The sequence below is a fragment of the Panthera pardus genome, unplaced genomic scaffold (assembly GCF_024362965.1).
Source record: "Panthera pardus isolate Hobbes unplaced genomic scaffold, ASM2436296v1 HiC_scaffold_7, whole genome shotgun sequence".
NCBI lineage: Eukaryota > Metazoa > Chordata > Mammalia > Carnivora > Felidae > Panthera > Panthera pardus.
Genome location: NW_026527002.1, coordinates 56,645,807 through 56,662,121, shown reverse-complemented (window position 1 = coordinate 56,662,121; position 16,315 = coordinate 56,645,807). Strand labels below are relative to the sequence as shown.

The following is a 16,315-nucleotide window of genomic DNA, read 5'->3' as shown; positions in this document are numbered from 1 at the left end:
TAAAAAAGGTAAATTTATATTTATGATATAAAATAAGTGGTTGATTTGGATTTGACAGTTTCAATGGCCCCCCTCCCCCCCGCCAACACACCATTCTATATAACACAAGAATTACCATTATTTTTACTCTGGTAATAATTAAGCATATGGCAAATCATACTTGTACTTAATGCTACACCTTATTTGACTTGGCATACTACATGCTTAGGTTTGAAATTTTTCTGTTTTTTGAATAATTCAAGTCAAGTTTATTTTAACCTTGGTTAAATAAACTTGTGGTGCTATCAAAAAAGCATAAAAGAAGAGATTCAATTATAATGCAAATTCTTAAAAATAACTGCAAACTTCACTGATCATAGACATTTTTCAAATTTCTCAGCCAAATTACTGAAAAGCATTTTACCAGTTTATCTGAAAATGTGTGGCTGTATGCACACAATAGATGCTACCAGATTTTCTTACCCTAGTAATGGAGATTAATGATGCACGGGCTGGCCCGTTTTTCAGTAAGTAGGAAAAAATCGAAATTCAATGGATATTCCTGCTCTAGTGAATTCCTCACTATAGCAGTGACTCTTACCACCGATTCCAGTACACGTCTCTCTCCTACTCCAATCCAAGGAAGACTATATTTATCAACATATTATTTTCAGCTCAGCAAAGAATTTTATGTTGGTAACTTTCATAGGTTTTTTAATCTGTATGTTTAAATAAAAATAGTTATATGACCAGGATTTGTTTTTCTACAAAATAACGGTATCATAGCAAATAGTGTTTGGATTGGAGATTGCATACCAAATATTTATATTCTATGAGAAGTATTAAAGTTAAAGGTCTTCCAAAAATATTTCCCTAATACTCTGATAAATTATATAATATTTTTATATCATTAATTCCTGTGATTTAAAGATAACCTCTCAGTTCGAATTAGAGAGAAGAAGGAAACATTATCACCTACTAATGTCTTAACATTGATTATTTTGGAGGAAAGTCATATTGGCAAATGTAAGCTTTAGAAATTAGTGACATTAGAACATAAAATTTATTCTAGACCAAAGCATGAAGGAAATAGGTGCTGCGCTCACGTTAGAGTAGGAGAAAATGTGCTTACTATACTTCAAAAAAACATTGCAACTCCTTAACCATGAAGCAATAGTTTTCTGACCCCAAATCTCAAATATTTTATGAACACGTCTCATTCAATCAAGTCCTATATTCTTCATCTTCTGCAACTGACTTTCTAAGCCTTAAAAGCAAAAGTATTCCCAGGGCACCTGGGTGACTCAGTCGGTTGAGCGTCCTACTCTTGATTTTGGTTCAGGTCATGATCTCACAGTTGGTGAGTTTGAGCCCTGCATCTGGCTGTGCACTGACAGTATGGAGCCTGCTTGAGATTCTCTCTCACCATCTCTCTCTGCCCTTCTCCCATTCATGTTCTCTCTAAATAAATAAATAAATACATAAACTTAAAAAAAAAAAAAGCTTTCCCCCACCACAAGAACAACAAGCAGCTCATATTTAGTGACATCCCCTTTCATACACATCTAAGAAAACCATTTTTCCCCTATCATAACAGATGAACAACAGAAGAAACTCTAATCTTGAGGGACCTCCCTCTAGCTCAAACTTGCAAAAATAAAACCTCTCCCATACCAGATCTCTCATTTCCCAGAACCTGTTACAACCCTCCCCATGATATTCTCAGAAATGTTTCTTCTGTTTGAAATATTCTTTCCCTCAACCTACCTTGTCCTATCACTTTTAATTTACTAATGTCAGTCCTTCAGACAAGTCTTGACTTTATTCAGAACAGTGCTCCTCATTATGTGTCTTTACCTACTAGATGCTTATTTCTATCATTATATAGTTAAACATCTGTCTTTTCTGCTACAAAGTAAGTTCTATGAGGGTTTCAACACTGGATCTCTCATGACTAGTAAATAATAAGGATTTAACAAATATTTGTGAAATGAATCAATGTGTGTGTGTGTGTGTGTATGTGTGTGTGTGTGTGTGTTTAATCAGAGCATACTATTATCTGTCTCTAGCCACTTTAAATATCTTAGTATACATTCTCTACCAAGGTACCCAGTTAAGCAAAAATATTAATTCTTTGTATTAAAATGAGCCTGTAGCTTTATTTTTATTAAGATAAATGTTTCTCTTATATTTGTTCCATCAGATACGCAATTTATTACAGCACCTGCCTGAAAACCCTGGCATTGCCCTGATGTAGTAAGCCACAGACTTGGGTTTGTTCAGTGAAAGCTGCATATTCTCCATAAATGTCACTATGACTGGATGATAATGACAATTTTTCAACTCACTTGGATGTCTAGGACTTCCTTTACTCAAATTGTTCTTTCCCGTGTAGCTGATGTTTTTTGTTTATATAACCTCGTCTTGCTAGAATCATCTAACCATGTTTCTTCTCTCTTAGTGCTAGCTGTTCTGCTAGTCCTCCCCTGCCCCCGCCAAGTGATTCTAACATTTCTTAAGAATGTTCAATCACAGTTTGCTGATAGTTATATCTTCTCATTTTTAAGTATGTTTTGTGACAACGTGCTGTGATATTCATGTCATATACAATAAAAATGTTGTAGTTACCGTATTTTTTTCTGGATATTTATGAACATTATAGCCACAATTGGTATTTGTGAGAATTATCGCTAGTACTTCAATGTGACGTTATTTCCTTTGTTCCATTACACCATCACAGCCACCTGATGCTGGGAAGAATAGAAAAATATAATTCCATATCAAGTTATTTGCTCCTTTGTTTGGGTCCTGAAATCACATCCACCGGAGCTAGGGGTGGTGTTTACCTCTAGTAACAATGGCAGTTATAAAGGCTGAGTGTGAGACCATGGCAAAGGGCCAGGAGTTCAGGATAGCTGAACTGCATGGTCCATGGGAAAGAATGGTGGGTAATAGCTAGAAAGTCAGACTGGATTCACAGTATAAATGGCCTTGTATGATGATATTCTGTGAACTTTGATTTGCTGGTGGTGAGTACATTTGAGGCACAAAGTACAAGATCAGATTTGCATTTGCAAAATATCATCGTGTCAGCTTATTACACAACAGAGATAGAAGCATGTTCATTGCTAGACAGGCATATGGTCAAACTGTGCAAAGTTTGTTGTTAATTTCAATATTAGATCCCTTTCAATTCCAGTTGGCAAACAAGAGTGCTGTAGGAGGAGAGCTTGTACAGGGCAAATATTAGTTCTACATTGGCTACTTGTAAGCCAGTTTTGGGGATATTTGAAATTCAAAGGTAAAATCAAAGATGAGACCACATGTAAAAATAATTTTTTTATTAATCACCTAGCTCCTAGAGTTTAGTATTGTGGTTAAATGAATTCCTCTTTTTATCCTTTATTTTATCAAGACTCATTGAAATATAATAGATTTGTTCACATTCTTGTATATGTAAGTGGAACATTCTGAACTGATTCTCATTTTTTATGTTTTAAGATCTTCCTTTGGTATGAGACAATCATTCTGAACATTAATAATTATCTATAATGGAATATAGATGTATACTTTGTAAGTGGGGTCAACATGTTCTGATCTCCGGGACAGACCCCAGCCCACATAAAATAAACCTCTTAGTTTTTAATGGAATGTCCTTAAATAGCCTGTGCAATAGTTAAAGAATAAAGAAAAAAGTGACCTTGCATACCAATTTATCTAGAATAGTCTGTCTCTACCTGTTGTGTGGGATAATCATTAATAGTGCCTCCTGTCATACTAAAGAAGTATTTTGACCTGAGAGAGAAAATATATACTTATAATTTTAACATCATGGGCAAAGGCAGATGTAAATCTCAGTGTAAATCCGAGCTCTGCTACACACTGTTTGATTTTAGCAAGAAAGCTCGCTTTGGTGTCTCCATCTCTAAAACTAGAGAAAATAAGTTTTAGCTTGCAGAGTTGTGAGACACAAAACACATAATTGGCTTCATAGGTATGAAACCTATGTAGTCACACAGGGCTCTATGCTAAGATGTGTCCCATGCTTGATTTAATGCTTTATTGGTCTCCTGAAGTGCTCAGGACATTTTCAACAAGGGGGAGTGTACTTTCATTTTGCTCTGGTCCTCACAGTTTATATTCAGTCCTGATTAAATGAGAAAGATACTAACTTAATCCAAATTTTCTAACTTAATTCTTCCATTCTGGTTAAAGTCCTGATTTCATATCACCAACCAGAAAATCATGTATCGCCATTTAAACCAACTGAAATATTAAAAATATCACAGAAGCAGATTATTTTTCATATAAAAGCAAATCTCCATTAAATTACATAATATAGATCCAACAATGTTTATGGCAGAAGGCACTAACCACATATTCAAATGTTGAGAACTTAGCAATAAATTATTAGTATATTTTCATGGGTAATGAAGTAACTTATTGCTTTGCTTTTGGGGTGAGCCGGGAGATTGTTTTGTTCAGTTTACACAAGTTGTTAAAATAATTTTAATATTATAAATGATTCTCCAAAATTATGAAGAGTCCTCTGGCTTTTTACACACATAAATGTCTTTCTACACCTGGATAGTCACCCTGGGACAATGTAAGTATCCTAAGCTCTTTTTCTGTATATAAAGCATAATTAATGCTACCGTTAGTATTTACACTTAAATATTCATAATGATAACTTTAATTTTTGAGCTCTTATTGTATGCCAGCACCGTGCTAAATACTCTACTTGCATTTTCTAGGTATGTTATCAACTCACACATACAAACAAAATATCCTCCTGAGGAGGGTGTTATTATTTTCATTGTAATGATGACTATATTGAATCATGGAGAATAAATAACTTTCCAGAGCCATATGGATAGAATATAGAACTTAATTTTGAAAACAAAATCTCTGAATTTTAAAGCCTGAGCTCTTAGTCAATGTATCAGTGTTTTGCAAGCTGGCATCCAAGAATGTATTCTCAGAAACCCATGATTCTATAATAATTTAAACTGTGTATTCTCTAATAGATAATCTAACTGATAAAAACATATGTGTATTCTGCATCATCTGTGTGGTCTGATACATTTGTCTTTATGCCCCCACAACTATACCTAATTTCTAATAAGCTAAGAAGAAGGAAATGAGACCGGTTTAAAATAGGAATGATTCTTTCCCACTAAGTAAAGGACACGTGGCATCATATTGTACTATACAGATGAAGTTTCTCCACAGTCTAGAGAGGGATGAGGGAGAATTGAATCATCACACAGCATAGTGTATTTAAAGGCACAGCAAACTCCAAAAGTCTGTACGCTAGCAGCTGGCTCCTTATCCCCATTGCCAAGGGCGACTTAATTTCAGAAAAATGAAATCTTATGCCACATTAGATACATGGTGCTATTTTAAATTGTATTGTTTTAGTAGTTTGATTCCCATATTTTTAAACATGTTTTGGTATTATATGTGTGTACAACTGAAAGCATAAGAACGTATCTATTTTGTGTTAGAATATGCTTAAGTTGCATTAAAATAAAAACAATTTAAATCAATATTAGGAGTTATTAAGGTTTTTTTTCCTTTTACTTTAAAAAGAACTTGTTGGAGCTCTGTTGGGTGGCAGTTCTTCATGTGACTGGTTGATTGTTAGCATCACATCATTAGTTTTTATTATTATTTCATACTATGTTGTTATATTGACTGCTCCATTTTGATCATTTTCATTTTCTCATTAGCCTTTTTTCTTTTGCCTTATTTTTGTTAATGTTTAAGCATTTGGAAGTTAAAGCAATTCATTATACTTTAGTTTGCTATATAATTCCTATGATTATTTTCATGAATCATTACTTTAAAAATCTTATTTCTGGAACATAATGATTTGCTTTATTTTCTTGCTAAGATAAACCTTTGAAAAACAGAACTCTCCCTGACCTCTGGTATAGTAATATGAAGCAAGTTATTAGATCTGAAAGAAAACTGAGTTCAATGAATTTCTGAGACATAAGGAATATGTTTGGGAATTTATAAGGACTTGTTTGGTTTTGGAACATTACCACAAACCTTTTTAAAGTAATAAATTAAAATTAAATCTTGAAAAAAAAGCGGAGAATTCTAAGTAGTTAGACACGTCCTCAATTTTTGTTAAATTAAACCAGGAGGGTTAGCAGTAGCATACACTGATTATGAAAATGCCTTAATTTATTTTATTTTTTAAGTTGGGAGAGGTAATCCATTTTTCAAAGGTGCCAGTTTGCTGTAGTTATTGATTAGTGGATTCTACCCATTATATCAGTTTTCAAAGGCAATGTCGTATTTATTTCCCTTTTTGTTACTGAAGTTCTTGGATCAGGAGAAGGCTGACTATGGGAAGGGAAAAGGGTCAAATTCAGAAACAGTTATGAAAAAATCAAATAAGAATCATTCTAAATAAAATTGATCACTCTATTTTTTATACTTTAAAAGAAATAAAGTATACATCTAAAGGTAATCAATTAATCAGAGATCTACAAATTAAAAGGCATCCTGAAAATCTTTTGCTTTCATCTTTTTCCATGCTATCCTTTCATTTTAGGGGCGGGAGGACAATACTGAAACTATCGTATATTTCTGTTTATGTACAAGTGTCCTGTCCGTGGACAGTCGTTTCTTCTTCCCATCTATTATTTGAGGGAATGAATCATCCGCAACACACAGCCATTCTGTACATCACTTTTCTGTCAAGCTCTAGTTAAAATAAAATGCATTAACACTTCCATACATTACATTACTTGAAAATGATAATACCTTCTATTAAACTGTACTTCCATATTCTGTTTTACCTGCAGCTGAATGTGGTGCATCTGCAACAAATAATGAAGGGATTTTGCTCTCTCCAAATTATCCACTAAACTATGAAAACAACCACGAATGCATTTATAGTATTCAGGTTCAAGCAGGAAAGGGGATCAATATTTCAGCCAGAACATTTCATTTAGCACAAGGAGATGTTCTTAAGGTAGGTGAACTCAACTTATATTTAGATCATTTTTAGTCATTAAGTATACATTAATATGTATATATATGTGAATATTGGTATAATTACCCATAAGTTGATTCTGCCATTCATAGATTTAAATTAGACATTATTTTCCATTTTCCTATTATCATTTTCATTGAGGTAAGTGTTATGCTTCCAATGTTTATTTATAATACATACACCTTTACTTTATGATACATAAATTTTAATGTTTCAGTAACACCAAAATAAGGACATTTTCATGTCAAATATCTTATATTCAACAAAAAAAATTATATATATATATATATGGGAATGGTCATTTCTTTAAGATATATAATGATGATTTATTTTTCTTTGGTGTCTATAAAGTAACTTGGTTATCTCTGTTGACACATGGATAGTTTTTGCCTTTATGACTACAAAAAATTTATATCTAATAGGTACATAAAAATAATGACTTACTATCTATAAATTACTTAAGAAAAGTATATTTTGTTAATAAAAACCTTTTAGAGTGAAATGTATTAATTTATTTTAAACAGTTGAAATGGCCAAATACCCTATTTTTAAAAGATGCAATTTTAGGAAAATATTTCCATACTTGGTGATTCATATATCGCAAAGTAAATGCTTTGTAAATATAATTTATATTCAGAAGTAGGATAACAACAAACACTTCTATAAAATCACATTTAAATTTTTTTAAATAATTGCATACATGTTTCTTCATTGTCAAGATTCCCTTACCTGGTAAGAAATTCAACATAATTCTGTTTTCACAGATTTTAAAAAATAAATAAATAAATAAATAACATCTCAGGTTGGCAGGGGTAGGGGATTCTTGTTTAAGCAGTGATTTTAAGACTGTTGATTATTTTTTTCTCTTAAAAAATATAACTGTGATGACAATCGATGGTTTTCTAATACAGACAGCACTATGTGCTTGTAAGATCTGTATGGACATGGGAAATTTCTCTACAGTATGCCTAGATGCATACAGCTTTACCATTCATTTAAGGCCATTCCTATTTTTTACACTTTTCCCCAACAGGCAACAGAAATTGACTTTATAATGTCTTCAACCTCTTTTATGTTTATGGTTTGGATTCTCCTGCTAAAATAAGTTTTATTTGCTAAATTAAAGTCAACATCGAGATTAATGGGATGCCTAAATGTAGAACTGATTTTCCGTTTTACAGGCTAAGTATGGGAAAAATAAGTCATTGATCAGAGGTATGCGGCTAGCCACTAACCTGTATCACACAAGCAACAATGATAAACATATATTTATAAGTTCACAGCTAAGAAGTGCTTCCTCACGCCTCCCACTATCCTTCCTCAAATATTTCTTTGCTCTCTGTGATGCTTGAAAAGTAACCAGTACTTTTCCGTACCGGATGATGTTTATTAATTGGAAAATTCATTTGGGATAGCAGGTGATGGCTTAAGAAAAATGGCCCTAATGTGTTCATCTAAGTGATTTCTAACTAATCTCCTATTTATTTGGAATAAGGTTACATTCACTTGTTACCCATGGACAACTAGTTCAAAGTAATCCCATGGACAACTAGTTCAAAGATACCTACTACACAGGCACAGTTAGGCACGCACAGGCAGACACATGCACCCTCAAAAGGATGGATGATTCATTTCGAAGACTGAGGAGCCCAAAGTCCTCTCAGGATGCAGGGTCATTTGCCTCCCTGCAAACCAGTCCATGAGAGTCCATCCCCATTCCAGCACTTTCCAACATGACACCTAGTGCAGTCAGCTCTTCCTCCATTCAGACTAGGAAAGAAGAAATAAGTAAAACAAACAGCCCATCATAGAAAACAAACAAACAAACATTGTTTTTCTTTATATGGGAGAACTGGCTATATTCTTTGGAATAACATTCTCTTGTAGTCTTTATATGAGTATAATGTTTAGAAAAGTTTTTTTTTTTTCTGGTTTCGTTTACTGTATAGTATCACTGTATTGAATTCTGACTAAAACTATAACAGCGACAACAATAAAAACATGAGTGTGTATTGAATTTATCTATAGCTACACACACACACACACTTTCCTCTCTGAGAGTGCACCATCCAGACTGATGCTCACCTATCTACGCACTCTCTTTTCCCCTACCTCTTCTTACCATAAACTACTTTACTTATTTATAACCAAACAAATAGTTACGTCAAATGTAGACGATCATGTGACTCCTCTAGGTAGTTTATTTCTGACACGACTACCAAATTTTCTAATTCGGTAGATCTGGGGAAAACTCTTTCAGTTCCTCTGTACCTGGAATTGTGGAATTTTATAAAGTTCCTCAGATTATCTGATAACCATAAGGTTTGGGAATTATGAATATATCCTTCCTTGGTTCTATTGCTTTCAATGGGCAAGAATACTGAACTTCTCAAACCTTCACTCAAATATGTAGCTTAATTAATTCTTTCAATTAACATTTATAGGAGATGTTTATTACATGTTCCCTCTAAACAATCAACAATGAACAGTTCCCACTGTCAGGCTGATAAGACAAAGCTGAATTGCAATCAGAAGTACTACGTCCGTTTTGTTGTTGTAATGTTTATTTCCAGAGAAAGATTGAGCACTATGTTCTGATAAGGGGATAAAACAGGGACAAAATTCAAGACAATATTGTTACCTCAGTCAGTATTGTGTAGTTTAAAGATTTATATATTATGTCAAATTTGACAGAATGGATAATTATGGAGAAGAGCCAGTAAAATACCTTAAAATTGGTTTTGAGAGTCTGAAAGAATGGGTTAAGAGAACTGATGTCCTATTTATGAGAAGCTAGATAGTTAAAGGACTTGATTAATCACACTAATAACATTCTTTTAGAAGTATGATAAGAACATTATTAAAATGCTGTTTTTCCAAGATGTATTATTTTCAAGCTTATTTTCTAACCCATGTGCTAGTCTTTGGGGATACTACTTGTGAGAACCTATTGGTAAATTTTTAGAAATTTTGTGAACTGGTTGTTAAGCATGGCCATTATTAAAAATTAAATTAAATTAGATTACAATTAGATTACAATTAAGTTATATTAAAAACAAAAGTAACAAATACAACTTTCATTTCCTAATTATTTTACTACTCTTATTATTATGTGTTTTGTTTTAGGTTAGTTACATATATTGTATCTCTTTGGTGAATATACTATGTGAGGGTGCCTGCCCATCCTTTCCCAACTCTGTACAGAGATATCACATCAACAGCTTGATATTGGCAATACTAGGAATAGTTACACTGCAGAAATGGACAAACATTATAGGTCTTGACTTGATCTATTGCTCTGCTCATAGTCTATACTTAAGTGAGAATAGGTTGTGTCTGGAGCCATTCTATTGTAAATAATGCAAAAAATATGGAGAAATCATATTTTCTAGAATTAAAAAAACAATTATTTAATTTAGCTGAGAAGTTGCTCCGATCATTTACAAATACGAGTTTCTGATATAATGTTGTTTTTGCATTGCTTTACTCTGATCTTATTAACATAAAAAAATCAAGCAATATTCATTTAGGAACCACTTTTGTTTGTCAGTTCCAATTATAAGTTGCTGATACAAAATTTGGCAAAAAAACACCAAAAGCATTCTGTAAGATTCAATTAGCTCTATGGAATTTACAGTAATGAATATTGTATATTTTAATACCATTTGTAAGTTGAATGCTATAACATCCCTTAAATCAGGGATTCACAAACGACAGTCAGTTGGTCAAATTGTGCTTGCCACCCATCTCTATAAATAAAATTTTACCCGGAGAAAGCCATGTTTATTCATTTACATATTGTCCATGGCTATTTTTGTACTTCATTGGCAGTATTGAGTAGTTATCCCCCCATCTAAAATATTTTCTAATTCTTTTTAGAAAAAATTTGTCAACCTCTCTTTATATTAGTATACGTTATTAAAAGAACATATGGGTGGATATATATATTCACCAAATTTGTTTGAGTGCTGGTTGCTAAATATTTTCTAGCACACCAGTGATCTCTTGGGTCCACCACACATATCTGTCAATCAAGTCTGCCTGTTCACTGGCAATCCTTTGTTATCTCTCCCTTCAAAAGCACTCTCTAAATATTTATTCATTCTTTCCCATACTGAGTATAACGGAAGTGAAATGATTTGTAACAGGCCATACAGCTTTAAAGGTAGAACTGGGACTTTAACTTTGTTATAAAACTGCAAATCTAAAACCCTGAAAAGCTCACCCTTCATTGTGTCCCAGACTCCTTCACTAAAATATATTAGCTCCTATAATTGAGCATACGTGATATAGCTATTGCAAAGATGTACATAGTTTAATACAAACAAAAATTCTCTGTTCGTTTCATTTTATTTTGGAGAGGATGTAAGGTTTAGAATATTATCCTTTTTGATGAACCATTGTAAAAATTATTCTTTTTATTTTTTTTTAATTTTTCAAATGTTTTTATTTATTTTTGAGACAGAGAGAGACAGAGCATGAGCAGGGGAGGGGCAGAGAGAGAGGGAGACACAGAATGTGAAGCAGGCTCCAGGCTCTGAGCTGTCAGCACAGAGCCTGATGTGGGGCTCGAGCTCACAACTGTGAGATCATGACCTGAGCTGAAGTCGGACGCTTAACCAACTTAGCCACCCAGGCGCCCCTTTCTTTTTATTTTTTATTCAAACTTTGACATCTCACTCATGTTATCAGAAAAAAAAAAAGTTTAAGTTTCCAAATCAACCTTTAAACAAGTGGCCAAAAATAAAATTCTAATATCCACGAGCAGGGATAATTTAAGGCTTGAATGATTATACACATGTACATGTGTAACTTTTCTCTTTTAATTTTATTTTCTATGTACTTTCTGCTCTTGGGTTCAGATAACATCTGACTTGCTAATTGACTGAAGGAATGACTGAGAATATGCCTTCTAATTATGCATTTATTATAAACAACAGTTTTGAGTGTTGATAAGCAATTCATTATAAAAGGGTTTGACCTTCCAGATCCAGGAGGGTCTCTACACCAAAACTAATTTCAAGCCCTGATCTATTATAAAAGGTTTGATAACTGAAACATGTCAACATTAAGTTCTAGTCTCTTCTATTATAAGACTACCAGGTTAATGGCAACCATTTGACAAATTAGAGCCTCATCAAAGAGTTTCATTAATGTTACAAAAGACCTCAATGCCTTTCATGATATTAATTCTTAAATCAGTTTGAACTTCTACATTTGACATTAAAGTAAGTCTTTGTTATCTGAATTAGGTGCTAAGTAACAGAATATTTCTATGGGGAACACCAGAATCCTCTCCCAACACAAAACATATAATATTATATAGTTATCTTATTCTTTTTATAGCTTTTTAAATTTTTGAAAAAAATAGATATTAAGACATATGCTAAAAATAATAATAATAATGATAATAACAATCTTAAAAGAAGGAAAAAGAAAATATGCCCAAACAAATAAAAGCATACTTAAAGATCCTGATCTTAATCAGAACAGAAATATGTGAAGTAATGATCTCAAATAAAATTTCTATGGGTTCTGATAAGATCCAATATAATCACTCTGTACTGTAAATTTACTTTTAAACGAAATGTATATTTTTAAAATTTATATACTTACATCCATGCTTATTTACAAGGTAATTTGTCTTTGCCTACACTGCTTTGTCATTTTGTGTTGCCTTTGTTTCCATACATGTTTGAATACATTTAAAGTACTTTATTTACAAGTCAAATAACATTGGCTTTATCATTACTATAAAACTCTTCTTTTTTTAAATCCTTGCCAAGTAACACTTGCTTTTCATCTTGATTTAATAACTTTATGCATGCTTCCAAAATTTCATAACTGAATTATCACACTTCATTTTACTTTTATGATTATAGTGATGTTTTTGTATTTGTTTTCTACCTTTTGACTTTACATTGTTTAATAAACTGCAGTGAGTTTTGGTGCTGAATTAGACCCTCCCTGCTAGGCTTAAGATACATATATATCTATATTAGTATTAACTCTTTTAATCCCTTTTCTTTCAATAATTGCTTTTAAAATTATATCTTAAAGCTAGTTTCTTTTGAAAAAGAAAAAAAGTATGACACTGGCCTCCAATGTAATTGTCTCTCTTGGGACAGACAATATCTTTTACATCTCCTTCAGTTTAAGAATGATTGGGGTGCCTGGGTGGCTCAGTTAAAAAAAATTTTAATTATATCTTATTATTATTTTTTTTATTCCTAGCACCTAACACAGTACATGGAACTAAATATGAGTTGAATTAATTATCTGGTTACTTTTTAAAATTATACTATATCAGAATGATTTCCATGTGTAAAGTAATGGTTTCTCCAATGAGTCAACTTTTTTTTGTTACTACTGAAAATTTGAGAAAAACATTAGAAGGGACTTTTAAATAAATAAAAAATAAAATAATGTTCAAGACATAATTTCTGTTTACTTGTTTGCATTGATTTGTTGCTTAATTTATATTTTCCCTTTAGTTGGCTGTTTGACATATGAAGTTTTTACAGTGCATCCACACTTAAAAGCAGAACTAGGAGAATCCAAGACACAATTATTTATATTTAGCATAAGAATGAAATGACATGCTGCTGAAAAGAGAAATAAGAGGAAAGTATTCCTTGGAGTCACCTAGGCAATGTTAACCACAAATAAGACCCACTGGATGCTGGTTAAATGGTTTGGTTGTGGATGTATAGCTCTACACACAGGATTTAGGAACTATATTATATACGAGTTATTATATACGAGTCAGGAACAGATTTCTGAGAATATTGAACATTTGAAGCTCACAGACACAAAAGTGTGTTTCCTTGTGTCTGAATTATCACTAGTGACCACCATTCTTAAGAGATGAAAAGTTGGCTCATAGGTAATCAAAGGACAAACATTCTTGAGCCAACAAACCACGTTTGGTTCAGCTTCGTTGAAGACAAATAACTTCTTGCTGATAACTAAAGCAGAAATGTATTTGTCTGGTAAGTTCTACCAGGGATTTCAAGGTACTTCTGTATAATTTTAGGAAATTTGTCCATGCAGCCCTCTATCTAGGGGTACTCAGATACTCTTCAAACAGTCAACACACTTTTGTTGTTATTGTTGTTAGTTCACTGTGAACATATTTTAAAAGAAGGAAGATATCAATAAAATGTTTTCTGTTAGGAATTCCATGACCGTATTGGCTTGAACTCAGTCTCCACTTTCTTTCTCCCTCTATTTCTACCTCCCTCTCTGTGCTAATACAATAAATAAGGGAAAGAGCAGGAAGGTCCTGGCAATAGAGACTTCAGAATTTCTATGCAGAAAACACATAGAGTAATGTGGTTAGAAGAGGACGCTAGGAGACATAAACAAAAGCTCCATTTGTATAGCATGTTAAATAAAATTTTTACGTGTAGTCTTTATAACACTTAAACCCTGTACCAATAATAAGGAAACATAAACATAAATAAGTAAAGATACATACACATGTGGTTAAGGGAAATTCGGTAACTGGAGGGAAGAAAGACCAAACTAAATGCATGGAACTGGTAGCATATATTAAATTCAAACTGTGGAAGCATTAAGAGAAATTTGAAAATAAATTTAAAATTTTTGAAGAATCTTAAGCTAATGCAATAAGTGGAGAGAGTGAAAGAGAGAGAGAGAGGGAGAGAGAGGAGAGCTTTCTAGAATTTGACAAATGATTTTAAAATTTACAATTTTAGGGGCACCTGGGTGGCTCAGTTGTTCAAGCGTACAATTCTTGATTTCAGCTCAGGTCATGATCTCATGGTTTGTGAGTTCAAGCCCCACATTGGGCTCTGTGCTGACAGTGCAGAGCCTCCTTGGGATTCTCGCTCTCCCTTTCTGCCCCTCCCCACCCATGCTCTCTCTCTCTCAAAATAAATAAATAAACTTTAAAATATTCTTTTAAAATTTACCATTTTAATAGTATTTAATAGTATTAGTCACTGCTGAAAATCTAATTGTTCATGTGGAAGATCCCATGGAAAATTCTTTATAATACAGAGGGAAAGATGGATGAGAAGAGAAAATACAAGAGACTCACAATACAGTTTTGGAGACTTAATACACAAATAATAGGCACTCTAGGCAGAAAATAAAAAGATCATATAGGCAAAGAGTGATTAAATAAAACTCAAAGACATTTCCTTGAGTTGAAAAAATCTTGAGCCTGTAAATAAAAAAATGTAATAATTTTATTTGAATAATCCAGATATTAGAAATATAGTGAAAATTTCCCAATTTATTAAGTTAACATAACTGGTAAAGATAATTTGAAGAAAAAAATTTATATTATACATGAGTTTTCATTTACAAATTATAGAAAACATTATAAGTATTACCAAATTAAACCAAACAATCTAGCCCAAGAAAAGTCTATCATGCAGGTTAATATGATAATAACAAAAAGTTCCATTGTGTACCATCTAAATGTTATCTCTTACATGACATAAACATAATGAATACCATTTCTGAGGAACACTGGTGCTTGGCAAGTTAACTGTTTTAGGAGTTCAGCAACACAATTTTTACACTAATATCAGGTTAAAAGTAAAGCAGTTTCAGGCAGGAGATAAGTAACTTTGAACAGCATCTCTCAACTTTTTCTCTTCATTATCATTTATTCAACCCTCGAAACTAAATACTATGGAATAAGATTGGTCAATAACCAATTTTCACTCCCTTAGGTAAATGGAGAATTAATACATCATTGTAAATACATGCCTTACCGGCAAAAGAATGGTAACATACGATGTCGGTAAACTTTTCATGTAATTTCTATACACTTTTGGAAATAATCTGCTATACATGAATATTTTAGTTCAGAAATCTCATATATGGAAACTTCCTTATGAAAATACAAGTATCAAAAAATGTGAAGTTATATGTGAAAGGTTGTTTATTTCAGCATTGCTCTTGGTAGCAAAAAAATTGAACTTATTAAGATGAGAATGATCGTTGTGGTAATGTCACTGTGTGAACTATTATCAGCTCTCAAAAGGCAGAATTTGTATCTACTGACCCTGAGAGATGTCTAGATTGCACTGGTAAAAGAAAAGCAAATTAGAATACAATGAGAAGTTATACCTTCAGAAGAATGGGAATTACGTGGGGATGTTTGAGAGCTTATCGATTTTGTTTTGCATATTTTGGTAATGTTAAATTAGTTTCTAAAAGCATTTGGTACTCATTTAATATATTTTTTTACGTGTCAAAAATGGATTAAGTTCAAGGAGATGAATAAATGAGAGAAATTGAAAAAGAAACAAGCATTTTTTATATTAATTATGTTATCAGAAAAAT

At 32.5% G+C, this 16,315-nt stretch overlaps 1 protein-coding gene across 6 annotated transcripts in view; it reads left to right on the top strand.

Moving 5' to 3' along the window:
- The window catches only part of CSMD3 (CUB and Sushi multiple domains 3), a 1,247,213-nt gene that overhangs the window by 899,162 nt on the left and 331,736 nt on the right, over window positions 1-16,315 (top strand). For all 6 annotated transcript variants that reach the window (XM_053896606.1, XM_019467839.2, XM_019467838.2 and 3 more), the window contains one exon: window positions 6,801-6,970. In XM_053896606.1, the coding sequence (XP_053752581.1) occupies window positions 6,801-6,970 (170 nt within the window). The remainder of the gene's footprint in view (window positions 1-6,800; window positions 6,971-16,315) is intronic.